The 19,610-nt window shown below is 38.3% G+C and overlaps 1 protein-coding gene across 1 annotated transcript in view; it reads right to left on the bottom strand.

Moving 5' to 3' along the window:
• Window positions 1-19,610, bottom strand: part of SLC6A11 (solute carrier family 6 member 11) — a 141,429-nt gene that overhangs the window by 71,659 nt on the left and 50,160 nt on the right. Inside the window, exon 5 of the mRNA XM_018554559.1 lies at window positions 16,580-16,670. Coding sequence (XP_018410061.1) covers window positions 16,580-16,670 — 91 coding nt within the window. The remainder of the gene's footprint in view (window positions 1-16,579; window positions 16,671-19,610) is intronic.

The raw sequence follows: 19,610 nt of genomic DNA, 5'->3' as shown, positions 1-19,610 counted from the left end.
TGACGTCACGGCGGGGGGACACTCGGACACCGCTCCGGGTGTCACCCAGCCTCTGGAAGCCCCTGCAAGGGGACCAAATTGTATGTTTGTAGTAGCCTGTATGTTTAGTTTTTTTGTACTGCTTTTCCTGTAACTAAGTAGTTTGTGCAAAAAACAGTAAGACACCCATCACTTATTATTTTCCTCCACCCTTGATTGGTTTCTATCCAGTGTAATTGTTCATGGCCGGTGTAACTAGGGCCATGCTGGAGGGTGCTAAAATATGACCCTATCTCTCATCTCAGAAAGATGGGAGGTATGGGATCATACTGACAGTATTCAACAGCAGCAGAGGGAGCAGGTTTGATGACTTGTGTTTTGCTGCTCCTTCACTTTACTATAACCAGGCTGGGGTCAAGTATGTAACACCACTGTGTTCCTTTATTGTAAAAGAGAAATCAATGTCACCCTCCAGGCAGTGCTGTCTGGCAGAAGTGTATAAATTACAAAAGTGCCTGGACAGAATTACAAATCCTTTGACAACGAAGACATGTTTATATGTGTGTTTCAACAGTATCTGGAATTCATCTTTAAGTACAGTGTATTTAAATCTACATATATCCCATCAAACTGCAGAATAAAATTTAGTCAGATGTTCTCTTTAAATAGAATCCCCATATTTAGATGTACTGGCCTTTTAAAATGTAACTTACTTGTATGTGTCACAATCTTTAACAGGATTTGTGTGTGTATTACAAAATCTGCTGTGTGTACCTTTAACAAGAACATGAGCAAATTACCGGATGAGATATATTTTGAAAGCTGTGTGGTCTTGTTATTTCACTTTCTGTGAGTGCTGTTCTAAAACTGTCTCTAGAATGTTGTTCCATCCCAGCGGCATAAAGGGCTTAGATTTCTCCTGGGAAAAAAATGCTCTGCTAACTGGCTTTTTCATTTATAGCTAAAAACCATGTTCCTCAAGAGCATGTTTTCTCCTGTACAAAGTGAGAAGCAGGGCCATGTGGATTGCTGTAGAATATGTCTGGGGTATTTTATCTATTGAAGCTTTCACACTTTATTTGGAGGCAATATGTCATTTTCTGAAAGGAATTTAAAAAAAAAATCAAGGAAGTCAAGACCTGCAAATGAAACACTTCTTAAAAAAATGAAAAACAACGCTGTCATATTCCCATAACATATTCACACACACAAACAAAATTGCTTAAAGCCGTAGTGTACTGCAGTTTAAAAGAAAATGATAGAAATCATATAAGGATGGCTCGAAATGTTAAGTGATACGTGTGGTACCGTTTATTGTTTTTGTAAATCTCCCCCAGCCCCAACAAAAAAGAAAAAAGCTTAATCTACAGTATAATGTAAAAGCATTGGTTTCTCTACATCGGTCTGACCACCCCCTTGCTGAGTCAGACCTACAGTGCTGCAGTCAGCAGGAAGCATACATTTTGCTGATTGGAGGGCTGTAGGTCTGGCTCAGCAGGAGGCATGCCAGACAGTTCTAGAAAGACTGCTGCTTCCACACACATTGTTGTGCAATATTCTCTTATCAGCATATTGTGGCAGGGGACATTTACATAAATGCAAAAAACAGTAAGACACCCATCACTTATTATTTTCCTCCACCCTTGATTGGTTTCTATCATTTTTGCTATAACCTACAACCAGGGCCAGATGTAATCTCTCTGCTGCCCCAAGGCCAGGTTCCTCAATGATCCCCCCTACCAGGCAAATCCCCCCCCATGCAGAATGGCAGACCTGCAAGCTGCATACAAGTGATCACGGTGAAATCTGTTCTGTCGATCAATGAAATTTGGCCAGTTTGTATTGCTAACGAGCGATAATTGAAAACCATATTGGTCTGTGCATGATGGGGCAGTTGTGTGGAAATCGAACAATGGTTCAACGACGGGACGAAAATCATACAATAACTGTAAGGTGTATGGCCACCTTAAGAGTTGCTGCCTTAAGCACACATGACCTGGCCATGGCTGATAACAAAAGTAATAGTAACCTGAAAAAAATGACCTTGTTCATTTGACGTTTGAGTTAAATTGGTCACAGCTTTATTAAATAATATCTGGTTAAAGTGGGGAAGTTTTGAAACTTCTTTCAGGTTTTTGTCTGCCTGAGTACCAGCTATGAAGATTCAGCTTATATTTCCTAGTGAGCACTTTCACCTAGAAAGAGCATTATGGGAAATCAAAAATATGAATGTTATCACCAGAATATGAAGTAAAGACAAAATAATCCAAGGGGAGATTTGTCCCAAGGGCAGCTTTCTGAGAGTGGATTTCCCCTTCACATTAGAGATATTTCATCTGGGGGGTTTTTTCAGCACAGAAACAGAAGTGAAGTCTCCCCAAGGAGACAAAGCAAGCAAAAAAATATATAAGTGGATTCTAACCATTCCCTACTCTATCTAAAAAAAATCTTGGGTTATTCACTAAAGGGTGAAGAGTTTGGAGAAGGCAAGAGAAGTGAACAATCTAGGACAACATAGCTGATTTGGAAAAATTCCCTAATTCATCTCACTTTCCAGTTCAGCTATGTTGTCCTAGATTGTTCACTTCTCCTGCCTTCTCCAAACTCTTCACCTTTTGTGAATAATCCTGTTGATGTTAGACAGACTTTAAATAGCATTACTATTCCTAGCTAATATATAGTTTGGGTTAAGAAGCAATAACTTTCATAACCTTGTATCAGTTCTTTGAAAATGCTCCTTTTACCAACTGGGTTACCAACTGGGAATAAATCCTACCAACCACTCGATATGAATCAACTAATTCAATTGGTACATGTAGAAAGTGTCTAAAAAAGGCTGGAGGAGATTAGCAGCCTTGTGATGCAAAAAAAGTAAAAGAAAAGGTAAAAGGGTTTTTTTGGGTAAAAAAATTGCAATTAATACCATTAAAAACCTTTAAGTATTAAATAAATCAGGGCCTCATCGCTGCCCTTTTTGCTAACTGTTGATAAACCATACTAACCACCAATCAACCAGTTAGTGGGTACATACCAAAAAACTGAACCCAAACTTATGACTTAAGGGCTCATTAATACTCATTAATACTGGTCAGGTTAATTTGGGTGTGGTTAACATATGTTAACATAAGTTGTGTCCTAACACAACTCAACTGACCCAAAATTGTACCTCCTGCATTTTTTGTTTTGGACTGGAATTTACAGTAGTGCGTTACCATGTGTACTGCAATGCATGGGCGTGGTGGAAGTAAATTGGAGTGTCATTAAAAATAAATGGCACCACAGCACATCAATGGATGTAGGGCTGACAAAACTGCTTGGGATTTCCTTGAAGCAGAGGTAGTGTTCTTACTGGATTTCTGGCAGATCAACAGGCATTTTTTTCTTTTTATACTTGAAGTGTTTTTAAAAAAACAAAACACAGTGAAATGTGCATGTTTTAAAGCGATATAATAAATATTTTTTTTATATTGTGCACACAAACATGTTAATTATAAAGAAGGGGGAAATAAATACGTTTTTAGATTTTCACTTCTTGTTTTAGATGTAAAAATGCAGATTTACGTTTGCCACTTTTGGCTGCTATGGCATTGTAGCAGAAATGTAGCAGAACAACATGGCAGCAAAACGATATTCATATCTCTCTTGATGTCATAAGGATGATAGATTCAGTTTTAGGGTACGTTAACACCACTTGCCACACTCAACCACATGGCTACTGGTGTGCATGTCCCTGGCCAGTGCCGATGAGCTCGATCGAGCCACATTGCACTGTTTCTCTTTTTTTAGAACTTTATTGAAATGTCACAAGTTACATTTCATTCAGTTCTATGGGCTCACTGTGTGCCATACTTTTTTAAGCACACACCATTAGAACATGGTGGTGTGAACCAAGCCCATCCATGACAAGGCAAATTGCCTTGTCTTGTGTTTGGGCTATGCTGGCCATTTATTTTCACAGATGGTGTGAACCGGCCCTAATTCTAGACATTGTTGATGTTCTGTAGGCTCACCCTATCTGCCTATGTTTCCTCAAGTTGTTTCTGTACATGAACTGGCTCCTTTCCAAATTGGGCATAATTTGTGTGGAATAACTGCTAAATTAATACTGCCATTAATGAGGTCTAATGTGACATTTCTTTAAAGCAGATCTAAAGCCAATCACTAAAATATCACATAAGCTATAATATGTTAATGTAATTTCAAATGTTGTTTTCAATCTTTTTTAGAGCTTTCATTAAGAATAATTAGTGTTCCTGCCATGAAAGCCCTTGTTTAAGCACTTTCTGCTATGGGGTGATAACTAGTTCCCACCTTTGCTTCTGCATTATCACCCTGTCACATAAGTGTTTGGTTGGAACTACAAACAGTCGTGCCAATTCACAGGCATAGTCCACCATTGTCACTATACGGAAACTGGTTCAGAACAATGATATCCAGCTGACGCTGGAGAGAGTGCATGTAGACAGAAAGTGGCTAAAAGAAGCTGGAGGAGATAAGCAGCACTGACAAGCAAAAAACGTATAAAGAGGTATGACGTTTTTTTGTGGGTAAAAATTAGCAGCCCTGCCACAGTTGCACTGCCACTAATTTAAATTTAGTGAGCAAGTAGGCTGTAGCCAGCCAGAGCTGTGAATGTTATTGTTTTCTGCAATTGTTGGGTTTACACTAAGCTGAGAACATTGTTTACTTCTGAACCTGAGGAGTGTTCTCCAATAGTTAGGGAAAAAAGAAACAATGTTATGAGTTATGAATTTGTATTTCACCCTGGCCAATCACTAGGTTTTGGCCAGTTATGTGAGCTGGGGAAAGAGGTAAATATTTGGGGAGCCCTTCTAGAAGGGTCTTTGCCTGGAAAGAAGGGCCACTGTGAGAAGCACTTTTGCCCTTCAGGTCTGCTGCTTGGGGAGGCCTCATCTGCTTCAGAATCCAGTCCCAGGGAATGGGATGGTAAGACCTGAAAGATAGGAAGGTGGCTTGAGAAGGGGAGCACCTTCAAAAAGCTTGGTAAGTCAACTGCAGGTCTCAGCTTTAAGGCATACATTGAAAAATCGCTTATCTCAGCTTAAAGGCACACATTAAAGAATTTCTGGTCTCAACTTAAAGGCATACCTTTGACTCGTGAGATGGGCTGAAACTATTTATTATTTGAGTGGAGGGATTTTTGTCACTGTCTGGGTATCCTGTAAACCCTAACTCTCCCTTGGATTTTGAACCATCAGCCAAAACAGCAAACATGCCAGGTACTTACATAACGGCATAACGGCCATCAATAATTGTAACATAAATAAGAGTAGTTTTAAACTGTTGGCAAACAAGTAGAAATCCAACTCTCTGAAAGAATTAAACTTTGAAGTCAGGGTCACCCTTCTTGTACACCCACCATTAACTGTTTATAAACAACACTAAAGTGGACAACCATAACCTAATAGCTTCACATGCTCTTGCTGGAGTGAGTGATGGGAAACAACAACCATCAGAGATGTACTGAGAATCAACCCATACTAGTAATATTCATGCACAAGAGATATCTGCAAATAACAGACAATCCACAAGCCTGTCTGTTAGACCAGATCATCCTTTTTATGATTTGCAGAAATGGTGAGTGTTTGGATGAAGCTGAAAGGCAAACCACCAGTAGGAAAGCTAGGATAGCCTGTTAAATCCAGCAGCTACATAGGGGTTCATTGCTACCAAAGGATACCTGGTGGTCCAGCCCCGGAGACCCTTGTTCAGGCACTTCCTGTTATGGGGTGACAGCCATCTCTCAATGGTCCATTGTCACCCTCTCCCATTGGCTCGTAGTGGAGACTACATGCAACTGTGCACATACATGGTCCACCAGTGTCACTGTTAGCAATAGAAAATATAATAATGGCCATCGTTTATGATACACAGAGCTATATATATAATATACTGAATGTCAGCTAGTTAGAACTTAGATCTACTTTAAACTGAAAAAATTTCTAGCAAAGGAGGCCTTTGTCAAAAATAGGTTAATCCCCTGCTTCTAAGCCGCTAAAATGCACTAAATTGTCATTATACTACAGACTCAATGCAATTAATTTAAATAATTATAAAAACTGCACTCTTTAAAACAAAGTTGTATTGCTAAACTACAAAAAAAATTCCAGTGCAGCTTATTTTTAATTCTAACTGTTACCACCAGCAGGGAAGGAAGGAGATCACTAGAAAAATCTCAGTGTATAAGTGATAGCCCAATCCCACCATATAAAACAAGAAAGTATCCTGTAAACCCTCCCTTCGATTTTGAACCATCAGCCAAAACAGCAAACATGCCAGGTACTTACATAACGGCATAACGGCCATCAATAATTGTAACATAAATAAGAGTAGTTTTAAACTGTTGGCAAACAAGTAGAAATCCAACTCTCTGAAAGAATTAAACTTTGAAGTCAGGGTCACCCTTCTTGTACACCCACCATTAACTGTTTATAAACAACACTAAAGTGGACAACCACAACCTGCTCTCGCTGGAGTGAGTGAGAGCATGTGAAGCATGTGAATAATATGTTTTTTATGTCTTCTTTAAGGTCAAATTTGTATTATAGAAGTCTAGTTTAAATAATCAAATGCTGAATAAAATGAACAAAAGTTTCTTGTAAGACTTTTATTTTCAAGCTATGACAAAAAGGCTTTGTGGGATGGTGCTGAAAACATATCAAAAGGAAAACAAGACTGTATCATTCACTACTCATTTCGGCTAATTGAGATTCTAATTTGCCTCAGCACAAAGATTCAGCTTGTTTTCATGCTTTGGGACTCTAAACGCAAGAAGCAACAATAATCCCTTTAAGTTTAGTTACTGACTGGAAAATTTGCCTGATGCAGTTGTACTTTTAAAAAAAAATGTCTTTCAAAGTAATTTTCTCTTCAGTATTTGGCAAAAACATGCCAAGGATGTTGCTGATAAAGGTAAACAAATGCCCAAATTGGGTATTTTGGAGATCTTTACTTTTATAATGCAAGAAAAAAGTCAGAAATGCTATCACATCCAAAGTATCATGATGCATACTTCCATTTGCTGCACACATCATGAAGGAACTGGAGGTTCACAGGCTATTGGAATTTGATTCACTATGGATAAAGAAGAAATTAAACTTTTTCTTTAAGACTGGTGCATTTCACACATCTTCTAAAGGGCAATAAGCAGGTCATTCAAGGAAATGCCAAATGATTGCTAAATCAATCCAAGGAACATTGCAACTGTGTTTAAAGGTCACCCACTATACCTTTAAATCAAGTTGATTTACTAAAGGCAAATAGGCTGCTCACTTTGCAAGGGAATTTGCACTTTGCAGGGAAAGTTTCCCCTTTATTTAGTGACTGAGGTGAAGCTTGGCTGACTTCTATCACCCAATGATGTAGAAACAAAAATACAATTTTTTATTTAATTTGAATAATTACACTCAGGGCCATCCCTATAATGGGACAGCCTGAGGTGTTTGCCTCAGATGGCATCTCATTGTGGGGTGGCTGGGTGGGGGGGTCAGGGGGTGGCAGGGTGGTGGGGGCGGCCACAGCACTCCAGGTTGCTAAGAGCTCTTAGCAACCTTTGGCACTCTGGCCCGCTCTAGCTTGCGTCCCACTGAGCTTCTGCCAGCCGGTGACATCAATGAGCTGGGCAGGATGCCAGACAGAGCCGCTGACAGCTTTCCTACCTCCCCAAATTACAGTACATCACCTCAGGTGGTAAATACCTTAGGTACAACTTTGATTACGCCCATATCTGTGTCCTCTGTCTTCTAATCTGCAGCTTTAAGGCCTATCCTGGAACATTTCCAGCATCTACAATCTAATCTTCCATCTAAAGAAATCTATGAGAAAATCTTTAACACCCAGATAGAGGGAATTTAGGACTGGGACTTTAACTCTACAGAACAGAGTATACGGTACATAATGGAGGCATCTGTGCCATACTAAAAATAAGCAATTTCAAACTATCAACTGCAATGTCCTACAGAATGTACAGTATGTGATAATCGTACCCCTTTTGTTGTAAACCTCATTAAATATTTTTTAGGTACGTACCATCAAAAAACAAATGTAATATAAATCTGAAATTTTCTTATTAACACCAATATTTTGGTTACAGACAGTATAAGGAGCAGTTTCCTTGCCTTGGAGACCATTTTAGCTATCTGAGTAACAGTGTTTGACAGTGATTTTTTTGGATCTACCTGCCTTTTGTTATGAAAACTCCAAGAATTGTTGGCATGCTTGTTTCAAAATATCTCTATTTTTCTTTTTGTGAAAAAGTTAAAAAATGGGCTCAAACTTTATCTGGGGAAAGAAGATTCCACTGATGTCCTGAAGTTCTGATGACACAAGAGTCAAAGGGGACTAGCCACAACTTATTTCTTAAATACTTCTTAATTCAGTGTTTTGTGGGTGACTATAGAAAACACATTTAGCTATGCCCTTAATATCTTCTTGCAGCACCAATAGGAAAGTAGATATAAGGAAATCTATAAATGACCCTCTTACTAAACTTTCTCAGTTGCTTAAAACTCTAACTATTTCACATATGACCTCCCCATGGATATCTTGACTAATCCTGAATTCCCTACAGACAATCTAGATTAATTTTATCATGTTTGGTTGGTGAATAGACTATTAGGAATCTAACAAGTGCCAAACCATTTAAATTTGTTGTGATTTGAGCCAGTGTAGTGGCAGATTCAGCCAAATGCCATTAGGTTTTTTTTATATATCCTCAATAGACACGAAGAAGTATGGAAATTTTACTTGGTTTGAGATTTGACTGAAGGGCCTACAGTATGGTTTTGAAAAAGGCTAATACCATACTTCCAGCACATACATATTTAAAATCAATTAAAGGTTTCACCGTTCCCCATATACAAGGTGGAAAGAAGAACTAAATATTCTACAGGAAAAACAGTGGCCCAAAGCTTATACCTACAAGACCTTAGCATGAAGCATATTAAGTATAGTAACTATAAATAACTATTTAACTGGTATTAGCAAGCTGGTATGTGACACCTCCAGTGCTGAAAATTTTGGCTGACTCCGTTCCTCCTGTTTGTGTAAATTACAGTGCATATTTCATTTGTGCAAAACAGAATTTATTTATTTTACACCCTGGTTCATAAATCAAAGAAAGACATTATTAGGTTAATATGACATTGGCACTAATACCAAGATTTCCAAGATCTAAAATAACCCAGAGCCTAAATGACTGGATTTTTCAGATGACTATTTATTTTGAAAGGGGAGAACAGTCTAGAGCTGATAAAAAGGCCTATGAAAAGCTTTACTCTTTCCTTTTAATGTTTAAAAAGTGTGCTAGGAATAATGAGAAGGGGCTGACAGGAATTACATTTTGTCATAGCTTGGTGACTGTCAAGTTATGTTTTTAAATTGGTACTGTTTTGTCTTTTTATTTGTAAGTGTACAAAAAAATATAAGAAGAAATAGAGATGAAATAGAAATAAATACAAATTGCTATCTGTCACCAGTTGATCCAATATGTTTCTTTGCTGAAATTCACGGGTTCAGAAATGCCACATTGTTTTTACATTATAACATTGTTCTGCTATTTAAAATAAAGCATCCACAACACCCTCTACCCCCCTCTCAAAAACATACAATTTACTGTAGCAGCTTGGCACACCAAACATATCACCTGCTGGAATTCCCATAATTAAAAGGTGGATCGGCTCATTCGTAGAAATCAGACAAATATACCCTCCTTGTCCAACTACCTGCTAAGGAAATGAGCCATATTAACAGGCATATTAATCATAAAAGAAAATGAAATACACAGTATACAATTTGCTATTGTGTAAAATAGGTAGCCATGAAATTATTAAATACAATTTTCTAACAATTAAAATACAAGCAAAGCTGTGGGGTACTTCAATGGGACCAGACAAAAATCCATTCAAATCAATTCATAGGCTGAAACTGAAAATATTTTGAGTTGCCATCAGAGCAAAAGCTGACAGAAAATCCTCCAATGGGGACACTTGTTCCCGTGACAACTCTCTAAAATGGGACTTCTATTTACTGTGGAGTTGTGACTCGGGTATAGAAAATGAAGGAAAAACTCCCAAGCATGACACAAAACCCCACCAAAAAACTTGATAGAGGTTTTAACCCTCCCTACGCTATCTAAAACTAAAAAAAAAAGTTCAAATTCACATCTGCTAAAATAACCTTTCCAAATAAGTCAGATTAAAAAAATTAACAGATTACACCAGAAAAAGTAATTAAACAACTGAATAACCTATTTACCATTGTGTAAATTAGCCCACTGAGATACCCCTTTATACTGAAGTATACTGAGTACTGAAGTACTGAATTCTCCATAACAAAATTGAAGATGTAAATTAGCTGGAAATCATTTTACACATGTAAATAAAAAGTATGGATATAGTCAGAATACCCAAAATGACCACATAAAGAATGTATTATCCAATCTACTATGATGGTTTACATGATGGAAGGATGTAGAGGTTGGTGAGAAAATATATAAGATGAATTCGAGTTTGCTTACATTTAATCTGTCTCAGTTTTGATAATTTGTAGCAACAGTTAAGCAGGCTAATGGAGGTCCTGTGAAACACGTTGAGCCATCCTGACTCCACTGAATACCACAGCCTCTACTGTTAACTGGGTTTTGGCTGCAGTTTTGTTATCTATGTTACTGATATTATTATTTGGGATATGGGTCTTATTGATGATGGTTTATGATGTTGTTATGATGTTATGACATAGCTGATTCAGTGGCCAGCCCTCAGACCATTATTTGTAGTGTTAGAATATGTAACAAAGTGGTGGATTTTAAAATGTTTAATAAACATGTATTAAAAATGTAACAAATTGATTAACAATATTTGTGTTATCACATACTGGTGCTTGATGGCCCATCAAGAGCCATCCAATATATTTGACCAATAGCAGACAAAATAATTCTCATTTAAATGGCAGTTTTACATTTTATTTATTTTTTTAACTAATAGATAGCAAATACACTGGCATGACAAGGCACCTATTTTTTTAGGGAATATATGTTTTGTATATATATATTCATTTATTATAAGGACTAAATATTAACATTTAAAAACTTATAAATATATACTGCATAGTCATGTAATATTTTGGAATATTAAGGTCACGCATTCTTATTTTCAGACAAAATGTGGAGGTTCAGGAACCTTTGAACATGTTCCAGTTACACCTGACCTGCTGTTGGAAAAGAGTTCTACAGCTCAAGCTAAAATTTACACACAAAAGTGAATGTCAGAGCGATGACTATCTCTCTCTCTTTTTGCATACAATGCCATCTGAGGTTTCAATCAGAGACAGCATGTTTTGAACACTCATAGTGCTACATACACTAAAGTAATGAAAATGTACAAAGTGTAAGGTAAAAAGTCCATAAACACAGTTCTCAATAAATAAAAAAAACTTGGATCTTCCTTATAGGATGCTCACTTTTTCAAGGTGCTTTTACTCATAATTACATAATGGTGATCCTCCATCTCCTACAAAGAAACTCACCAATTACATTCACATTTTAGGTAGGTTAAACTAAGCAGAGGTTTTCTCCCCACCCAGCAGGGAGTACAGAGGTTTCCAATCTCCAAAGGCACAGTGGTTGTCTGGTATAACTATAGAGCTCTAAGTATGTAAAAAATGCCTCGATAATAAATGCTCTGTAGGTGTAGGTAGGCTCAAGCAGAACCAGGTATATCATAGCATAATTTCAGTTAGTAATAAATAAGCAGTATAAATTGTCCATACAACTCACAGTAGCTCAATGCATGAATAACACTATCACAATTGGAGCACATAAGATCAATAGAAATCTGCCGACTGTTCCAAGCATGGACGAAGCACACGTTCCTCGGACCAACAGACTGCTATCTATCTTTATCCTTTGAATATTTTATTCACATCGACTCAGATTTAAGAGGTAGAACACTACCCTACACTTTTGTAAATTTTAATTATAGTGTTAGTTTTTGAGGTATTTTATGTTTGTTAAGCTATAAAGAACGTTCTGACTTTTCTGTTTTTTCTTCACCTCGTTCCATGCAGAAGAGGGAGTCAAACAAAGAAAAAAATTATCACAGTTTATACATTTTAAGGCTTGATACTGTCCCTTCCTGTCCCAGACACAAGCCCTCAATTGCCATTTTGGTAAATAGATTCTTTCATAGTTTCTCCTTACATGTGTCTATATGGACAAAATATGCAAACTGTAAACCATGAAAGATTATCTCATAGTAATAGCTAACATGTCAATTAAAGAAAAAAACACTTTCAGAGAGGAGGTTTCCCTAATGGTAATTACATATTACTCATAGTCCTAAAGGAATCACAGCTTAATATTGTCATTTAAATCTGGTCCAAGGCTGGCATACTCTGACAAATTTTATAAAATATAAATATAAGCCTTTTGGCTCTATTTTCTCAATTCTGGAATTTTCTCACAGATTGGCTTGGCCACATTTCTACACATTAAACAAGTGTTCTATCAACAGATTTTCTAGGAGCAAATGTGTTTTTTTTTCCTGCTTCCGGCATCATATGATACAAAAGAATCAAAGACACTCAACTGTATTTTGAAAAGGACTTCAATAAAGATCTCATAACCTAAGATAAATGCAATGCATTAGGGTAGTAAATGAAATTGCTTCGGTCTACCAAATATCTGGATTCAAAGGTGCAGTGTCAGGAAAAGTTCATGAAGTGCCCACCCAGGGCTAAGTTGCCAAACAGCAGGCCCCTTTCTCCTGGTTTATCATGCATGAGTCAGTGCATAAAGCAGAGTTATCCCCCCACCCCCCACATGCACACATCCTGATCCTGTTTGGTGGTCAGTAGAAAGAAGAACACTCTGGCATAAGTGGTCAGTAGAAGAAAAATATGCCCTGATGGGGTCAGTAGAAGAAAAATATGCCCTGATGGGGTCAGTAGGAGAAAAATAGGGGCTCTAGAAAGACCTGAAGACAGGAAGGCTCTGGATGAAGCTGGGTGACACTATGGGTGGATGGAGGCTCTGGAGGGGGAAAGGGAACTCAACAGCAGACTTGGTGACCCTGTGGTGGATAAGGGATCTGGAGGTGGCTGGGACAAATGTGGGAGACAAGGTCTCTAAAAAGGGCTGGGGACTTTGCAGGGGCACTGTTGACGGCTGGAAGCACTGTGAAAGTTGGGGGAAGTATGGGGGATTGGGGGGCACTGTAAGACACTGTTGGAGGCTGAGAGCACTATGGGGAGCTGGAGGCCATGGAACAGGCTGCAGACAGGCTGGGACAAACTGTGGGAGTTTGCAGGGCCTAGGGGCACTGTGGGAGACTGAGGGGCAATATGGGAGTTTATGAGGTCTTCAGCTGGCTGGAGGCTCTCAGGGTCCAAGGAAGGCACAGTGGGGGCTAATTAAAACAGATATTCCACCCCCTTAACTCACTTGATTCACACATGCTATGAGTACTATTGGTGCCACCCCTGTTAGCCCAGCTGTTCTAAGCCATAGTATATGTTGACTATACCGAAATCCAGCCCTGGCTCTATGCAATCATATTATCACATTTCAGAGATAACTTTCTAATCTCCATCCAACAGAACAAAAAGCTTGAAGAAAAAAAAACTTGTCACTAAGGAGTAAATGTACACATCCCTAGAGTTCTAGTTATCAGCAGACTAGAACTATAGCAAAGCAATAATGTCCACGCAGATGACATACTCATGCCACAATTCTTATATCCACAGGACCAGTGTATATAATCCTACAGGTAAGTATATCCTATTACTTTCGAGAGGAAAGACTCTAAAGACTCTACATGCTCAATAATAGTTCAGAGAATGAAACTAGATCACAGGTGATTAAAGTGCAGTCACAATGAGATCTCCAAATGGCAATATGCATAGACTACCATGTGATAATGAATCCATATACTGAAAGCAATATGATGAAAGTAATACCTAAGAATATGCTAAGTGGATAAGGCTACAAATTGAAGTGAAGGACGCACAACAATGTAAGCCTCTTTTTTTCAAAATGGCTAGGTACTAGGAAATCTTCTATTGACTGTGTAAGAAACAAAATCCAGATTATAAAAAAAGTGTTGCTTGTGTTTACAAAATGTTAGAATGTTGTGAAGTAGGTATATTGCCTTCAATTTGTTATGAGGTGTTGCCTTTAAAGACTTGTTGCTTTATTAGATTTTTATATTTATATTCCCTGTTTATGATCTGGTTTGGTACTGACCCTTTCGATGTATAGCGTGTATTCTCTTAGGGATTTCCAAACTGGAAGTAATGTGCCTTACAGTAATCTCTGCAATTTGGGTTTTCAATGTTTTCAGGATGTTTGGGATGGAGTCAACGTCCCCACAGTAGGTTCTTCCAACCTTGTATGTCTGTAAGTCTTTTACAAACATCAAATCCCTTGTTTTCAAAATGTCATTGTCAATTTTCTCTACATAAAAAAGGTGGTCCCATGTCTTTTAGACATGAATGGAGGATTCTTTAAAAGGTTCAGATTCCAAAAGAGCCTTTTGGATCTCTTTCTCTTTTTTTTTATCACTAAAATAAGCTATATCCCACCATAGTTTGGATTGTCTATATAGTTTATTCAAGTAAATACATGTTTGTGTACTTGCACATTCAGAACTCTGTTTATCCCTGTCCTGTACTTGACCTGTTTGAATTTTACAGGGCTATTCACTAAAAGGTAAAGAGTTTGGAGGAGGTAGAAGAAGTGAACAATCTGTCGCTGGAAAAAGTACAGGAGCTTTTATTTTTCCATATTACGGCTCGTTATGGCCCCATAGACTGAAAAGGGAAACGCTTGAAAATGCCAGTTTGCTGTGTTTTCACCCGTTTTATGCGCCTTTTATGCACTTTTCCTCATTAACATCAATGAGCTACAATCTGCTCACAAAGACGCACTTTTTTGGCATATGTGCATCAAATGGGCATAAAAGCGCGCAAAAAATACTCAAAAACACGCATCACACAGAGAGACCGAGCAGAACAGCCGAGCCGAATGCCGCTCAGCGGCATTCAGCTATTCACTCACTGCTGTTCGGCATCTATGAGAATAGACCGAACAGCAGCGAGTAGCCTGCCGGAGGTTCGGCTCAGCCGATCCAGATGTTGGATCGGCTGAGTCGAACTCCTTCTGCACTTCGGGTCCGCCGAACATGCTGTGCATGTTCGGCGGACCCGAAGCCACCCGATGTACGGCTGATTTCAGCCGATATACGGCTGAAATCAGCCGTAGCAGCCTGAAGTGAATAGCTGAACAGCGTTCGGCTCACTTCGCTTTAGGTCGGTCATTCACTAGGCTGACTAGTGAATAGACCCCTGTGTTTCCTTAAACATGATGGCCGCATTGCACATTGCTTGTACTAAGTTCTAGACAGAATTCACACAAATGAAAGAAGGGGCGACCAACTTCAATAAAAAATCTATAAACATTAGAAAGTAGATGGATCTACAGATTAAAAGCCCATATTCTACTGGCTCTAAATGATTTCATAAATGATTTCTTTCCGAGCCACATGTTTGCCCTAGGCACAATGCCACTAAATCAGGATTGAACTCAGATGGTAACTTACCTGCAAGGGTTACAATTTCCTACTTGTCAGTGTACAGTATATTCTCTGTTTCCATCATCACCAACCTTAATGCCCTACTATAATCTCAATCCTGATATTAGGATGGGTTGGTTGATATCTATTGGAGAATTATGTAATGGACATCATTGCATTGCTATATTGCTATTCTGCTGAACTGAGGGCATGTGTCCATTCACTAGACTGTTGAATGTCTGCTTTAAATTTGCTCAGATCTTCTGCAGTTTCCAGACTTTCAAATAGCAGTCTACCCATATGCTGATTTATGATATTCTCCTTCAAGGTTTGCATGGTGGCTTCTCTAAGACATTGCATAGTAAGGGCATAATATTGCTCTATAATACCAGAACATTGCCTCTGTATAAGAATATAACATGATCCTCTACCAGTGCTGTGTGCTGATCTGCTTAATTCACATCAAGACCTCTCCAAATTCTGCATTTAGAACTGTGAATATTTCTGTGTCCCTAACTATTTTACAGCAGCATTTACCTATTACTTATTACACTAACTTTATCTTGCTGATCCTAGTAGGGGTAATGTGTTATGATTGAGACCATTTTTTGGAAGGAACACTTTTTGTTGAAATACAATTTATCCCACAGTCTTCAAGCACATATATAGTGGTAATAATTATTATATTTGTTTTTATTAAATGTTTTGCATGGTTGATTGATTTTTTGTGAGTACTGCTTTATGGTTGATACACTTAGATTTTTGTTAAAAAACTAAACAAAAAACGTTCAGGTACCCAAAACCCTGAACATTCAACTCAAAATGAAAAAATGTTGTCTTTAGATACACAGCAGGAAAATGCCTTGTCTTATCAAAGCAGTAACAATTGTAGAGAATGTAAAAAAATCAACAAACAGATATTGCAGTACTAGTACATTTACTGTATCTGTCACAAAAGCTTGTAAAAAGCAAATTAGGAGCAACTTAATTAAATAATCATGAATAGTACTTACTCCCAGAACTCCATCACCGGAGATGTGGCATTGGCAAACATTGAAATACTTCCGTTGGTCATGTTAAGTTTTTGAAATTCCACACATTTATCTGAAAATATAGGCATTTTTACATTAATCCATTGTTAATATTCTTCTTATTTTTGTTCAGGGTTTTTAAGCAATTGTCATTATTTATTGAGATTTTCATACAAATAGCAAGCAATAACCTTCATTAGAAAATGGTTGAAGGCCAACATTCAAGTAATCAAGTTTCCTGCAGACGCCTTTGTAATTGAAAATATTTATAATTACCTATTTAATGCTAATTTTTAGAGGGCAGGTAAAAAGCTGAACACAGAATGGGGCAGGCCACTATAACACAATATAATGGTAATGCAGTATAGTTAGAGGGCACATGTGGCCAGATTTGATGTGTCTCTCTAAGCTGCTCATTACCTGTCAACACTTGGTGCAATGGAAATTTTCCATAAACATGACACCAAACAAAGGTTGCTTACCATATATAATTTTTATGAAAGCACAAATCCAGGCAATACCTTGAGGGCTTGATCATGCCAGATGCAGTCATTCCGGCCCAATTCTGGCCAGAACGCACTGCATCGCATTGCGGCCGGCTCACTTTTTTGTGGGCCAGGAGGAGGCGTGACGCGCCATTGAAGTGAATGGCACCTCAGCGACGCCCTCCGGCTGCAATGTGATTGGCCGCAATGGATCGCAAGGCACATTATGCCTGCGGTCCAGCCCAGTCCGATCAAAATGCTGCAAGCACTATTTTGATCGCCCCGGACCACAGGCATAATGTGTCTTGCGATCCCGTGCGGCCAATCGCATTGCGGCCGGAGGGCATGGCTACGGTGCCATTCACTTCAATGGCCTGTCATGCCCCCTCCTGCCGCACAAAAAAGTGAGCCGGCCGCAATGTGATGCAGAATTGGACCGGAACTCACTGCATCTGGTGTGAACGAGCCCTGAGAGTCTGACATCACGGCTGCAGCTGTCTGTCCATTTTCAGAAGTAATTGCCCATCTGTATCTAATTGCAGATAATTGCTCCATGTCTGGAACCAGCTGTGATTCCTCTGCCACAGTAATCTGTAGACAGGCCTTAAAGCCTTGTGTGAATGAGGCCTAAGGGCTTGTGTACACTGGAGTTGCTGTCAAATTATTTACATTTGAATGTATGCATTTGAATGCTAAAGGATGCATTTGACCTGCTTTGCCTGCAATAAAAACACATCTCCATTATGACATGTTGTGTTTAGAGAAACGCAGCCTGCACACTGTACTGTGTATTAAGGTAAATGGGAATCACCTGCGTTTGATATGCATTTCAAATGAGCATCAAACACAGGTAAAAAAAAGCCATGTGCACTGTGTCTGATGACTGTGTCTAATGGCACTTCACTGGGAAGTAGCAGTATACTGCTATTCACAATATGAACACAGTTAAAACTCAGGTCACTTAGTTTACAATGTATTTATGTTGCATTCAGGACAAAGTGACAGGATATCCTAAAAGAAACTATCCACCCCAGCAAGGCTTGTTCACTAATATGCTCTCTTGCTGCCTCTCCAGTCCATCAGATCCATTGCTTTAATGGAGCATGGCCTCTTGGTATAATGTATAATGTGGCCTTTCCTATGTGTGAATTATGATTGGCCACTCAAACCTGAACATTGTCACTGGGGGGAGTGATGTAGTCTGCCTGGGCAAGCCACTGGGTCCATCCAGCACCACCTAGGGTGGTTTCCTGCAATGGGGGGGGCAACTAGCGAGCACAGATTTGTGAGTATACCTTGCAGTGGGTGTAGGTTAATGGGCAGATGACAGTGTCTCTTTAACCACTTCCCACACTTTCTCAAAAAGTATCCTTGACTTTTTTTTCCCCCTCATTCTCTTGATATATTTACTAATTCCAGATTATTGAAGTATTAAAATCAGAGGGTTATAATATCCATGTGTTTTTAAAAGGAGGTCAGCTATGGTATCTATATTTGTATTATGTTTTATGTCTCTTAAAATAATTTTTATTATTTTATTATGTCTCTTATAAATCAGAAATAGCAAGGTTATAACTGTTTATACGGAAGTTTATAGAAAAGTGGAAAACACACCTTGTGGAAGAAAAAGCATTATAGATCTGTTTCTATAGCCAGTAGCAGGCAACCCTAGTGGTAGTGGAGGAAGTGATGGAATACACATGTTGAAATAAGTCTTATAAATGTTTTACATTTCCCTGGAGTTCTTCCTCAATGTAATGTTTAATGTAAAATATCAAATTTATTCAAGAAAATTTTCCATGGTACAATTTCTGATTTAGAAATGAAATGCTACATGCAATGGACCATAAACTAGATGATCGCTGCAGTGGAAAGAGCTGTAGGTTTTCATATTTAATAATGGTAAAATAAATTCATGCTATTTTGTGTGTATTAACTAGGGCATTTTATCTGGTCTGAGCTCCAAAAGTGACATTTTCTATTCTTTGAACTATAAAGAATATAAATATATCTGAAGGTTAAACTGACATTCTTTGTATGGTCCTATTAAACTGGAAAGCCACAAGGCAAAGGAAACAAATAGAGCAATGCAGATAGCTTCCTCTCACCCTAAACACATCACTATCACATTTAAATATAAATTGCCAAAGTGTGGAAGTAAAGTTATAAGTCCACCAGCTTTTTAAAGTATATTAAAGCTGAACTCCAGCTAAAAAAATAAGATTAAAATATCAGTAATAATGAAAAAAAAAATACTTTTGCTGCAATACTGAACTTCAGTCCAGTGCTGTCCCCACAGTAATTACTTTCCACCACTAGATGTCCTTAGTCTACTAGGCTGAATGATGGCCAGCAACGTTCAACCCTTTTAAACATTTACCCCTTTTAGTATTACCACTAAATAGTATTCACAATATTATGTAAGTCCAGTTAGGTGCAGCAATAAGGACCAAGGAAGGACATGTGAGGTATTGGCCAGAAGACACTTTGAAAAAAGGTATATACTGTGTGTATATATATATATATAT

Source organism: Nanorana parkeri, unplaced genomic scaffold, assembly GCF_000935625.1.
Source record: "Nanorana parkeri isolate BGI_ZX_2015 unplaced genomic scaffold, ASM93562v1 scaffold164, whole genome shotgun sequence".
Classification (NCBI taxonomy): Eukaryota; Metazoa; Chordata; class Amphibia; order Anura; family Dicroglossidae; genus Nanorana; species Nanorana parkeri.
Note: the sequence above shows the minus strand (reverse complement) of the source record. Positions and strands in the feature narration are given on the sequence as shown.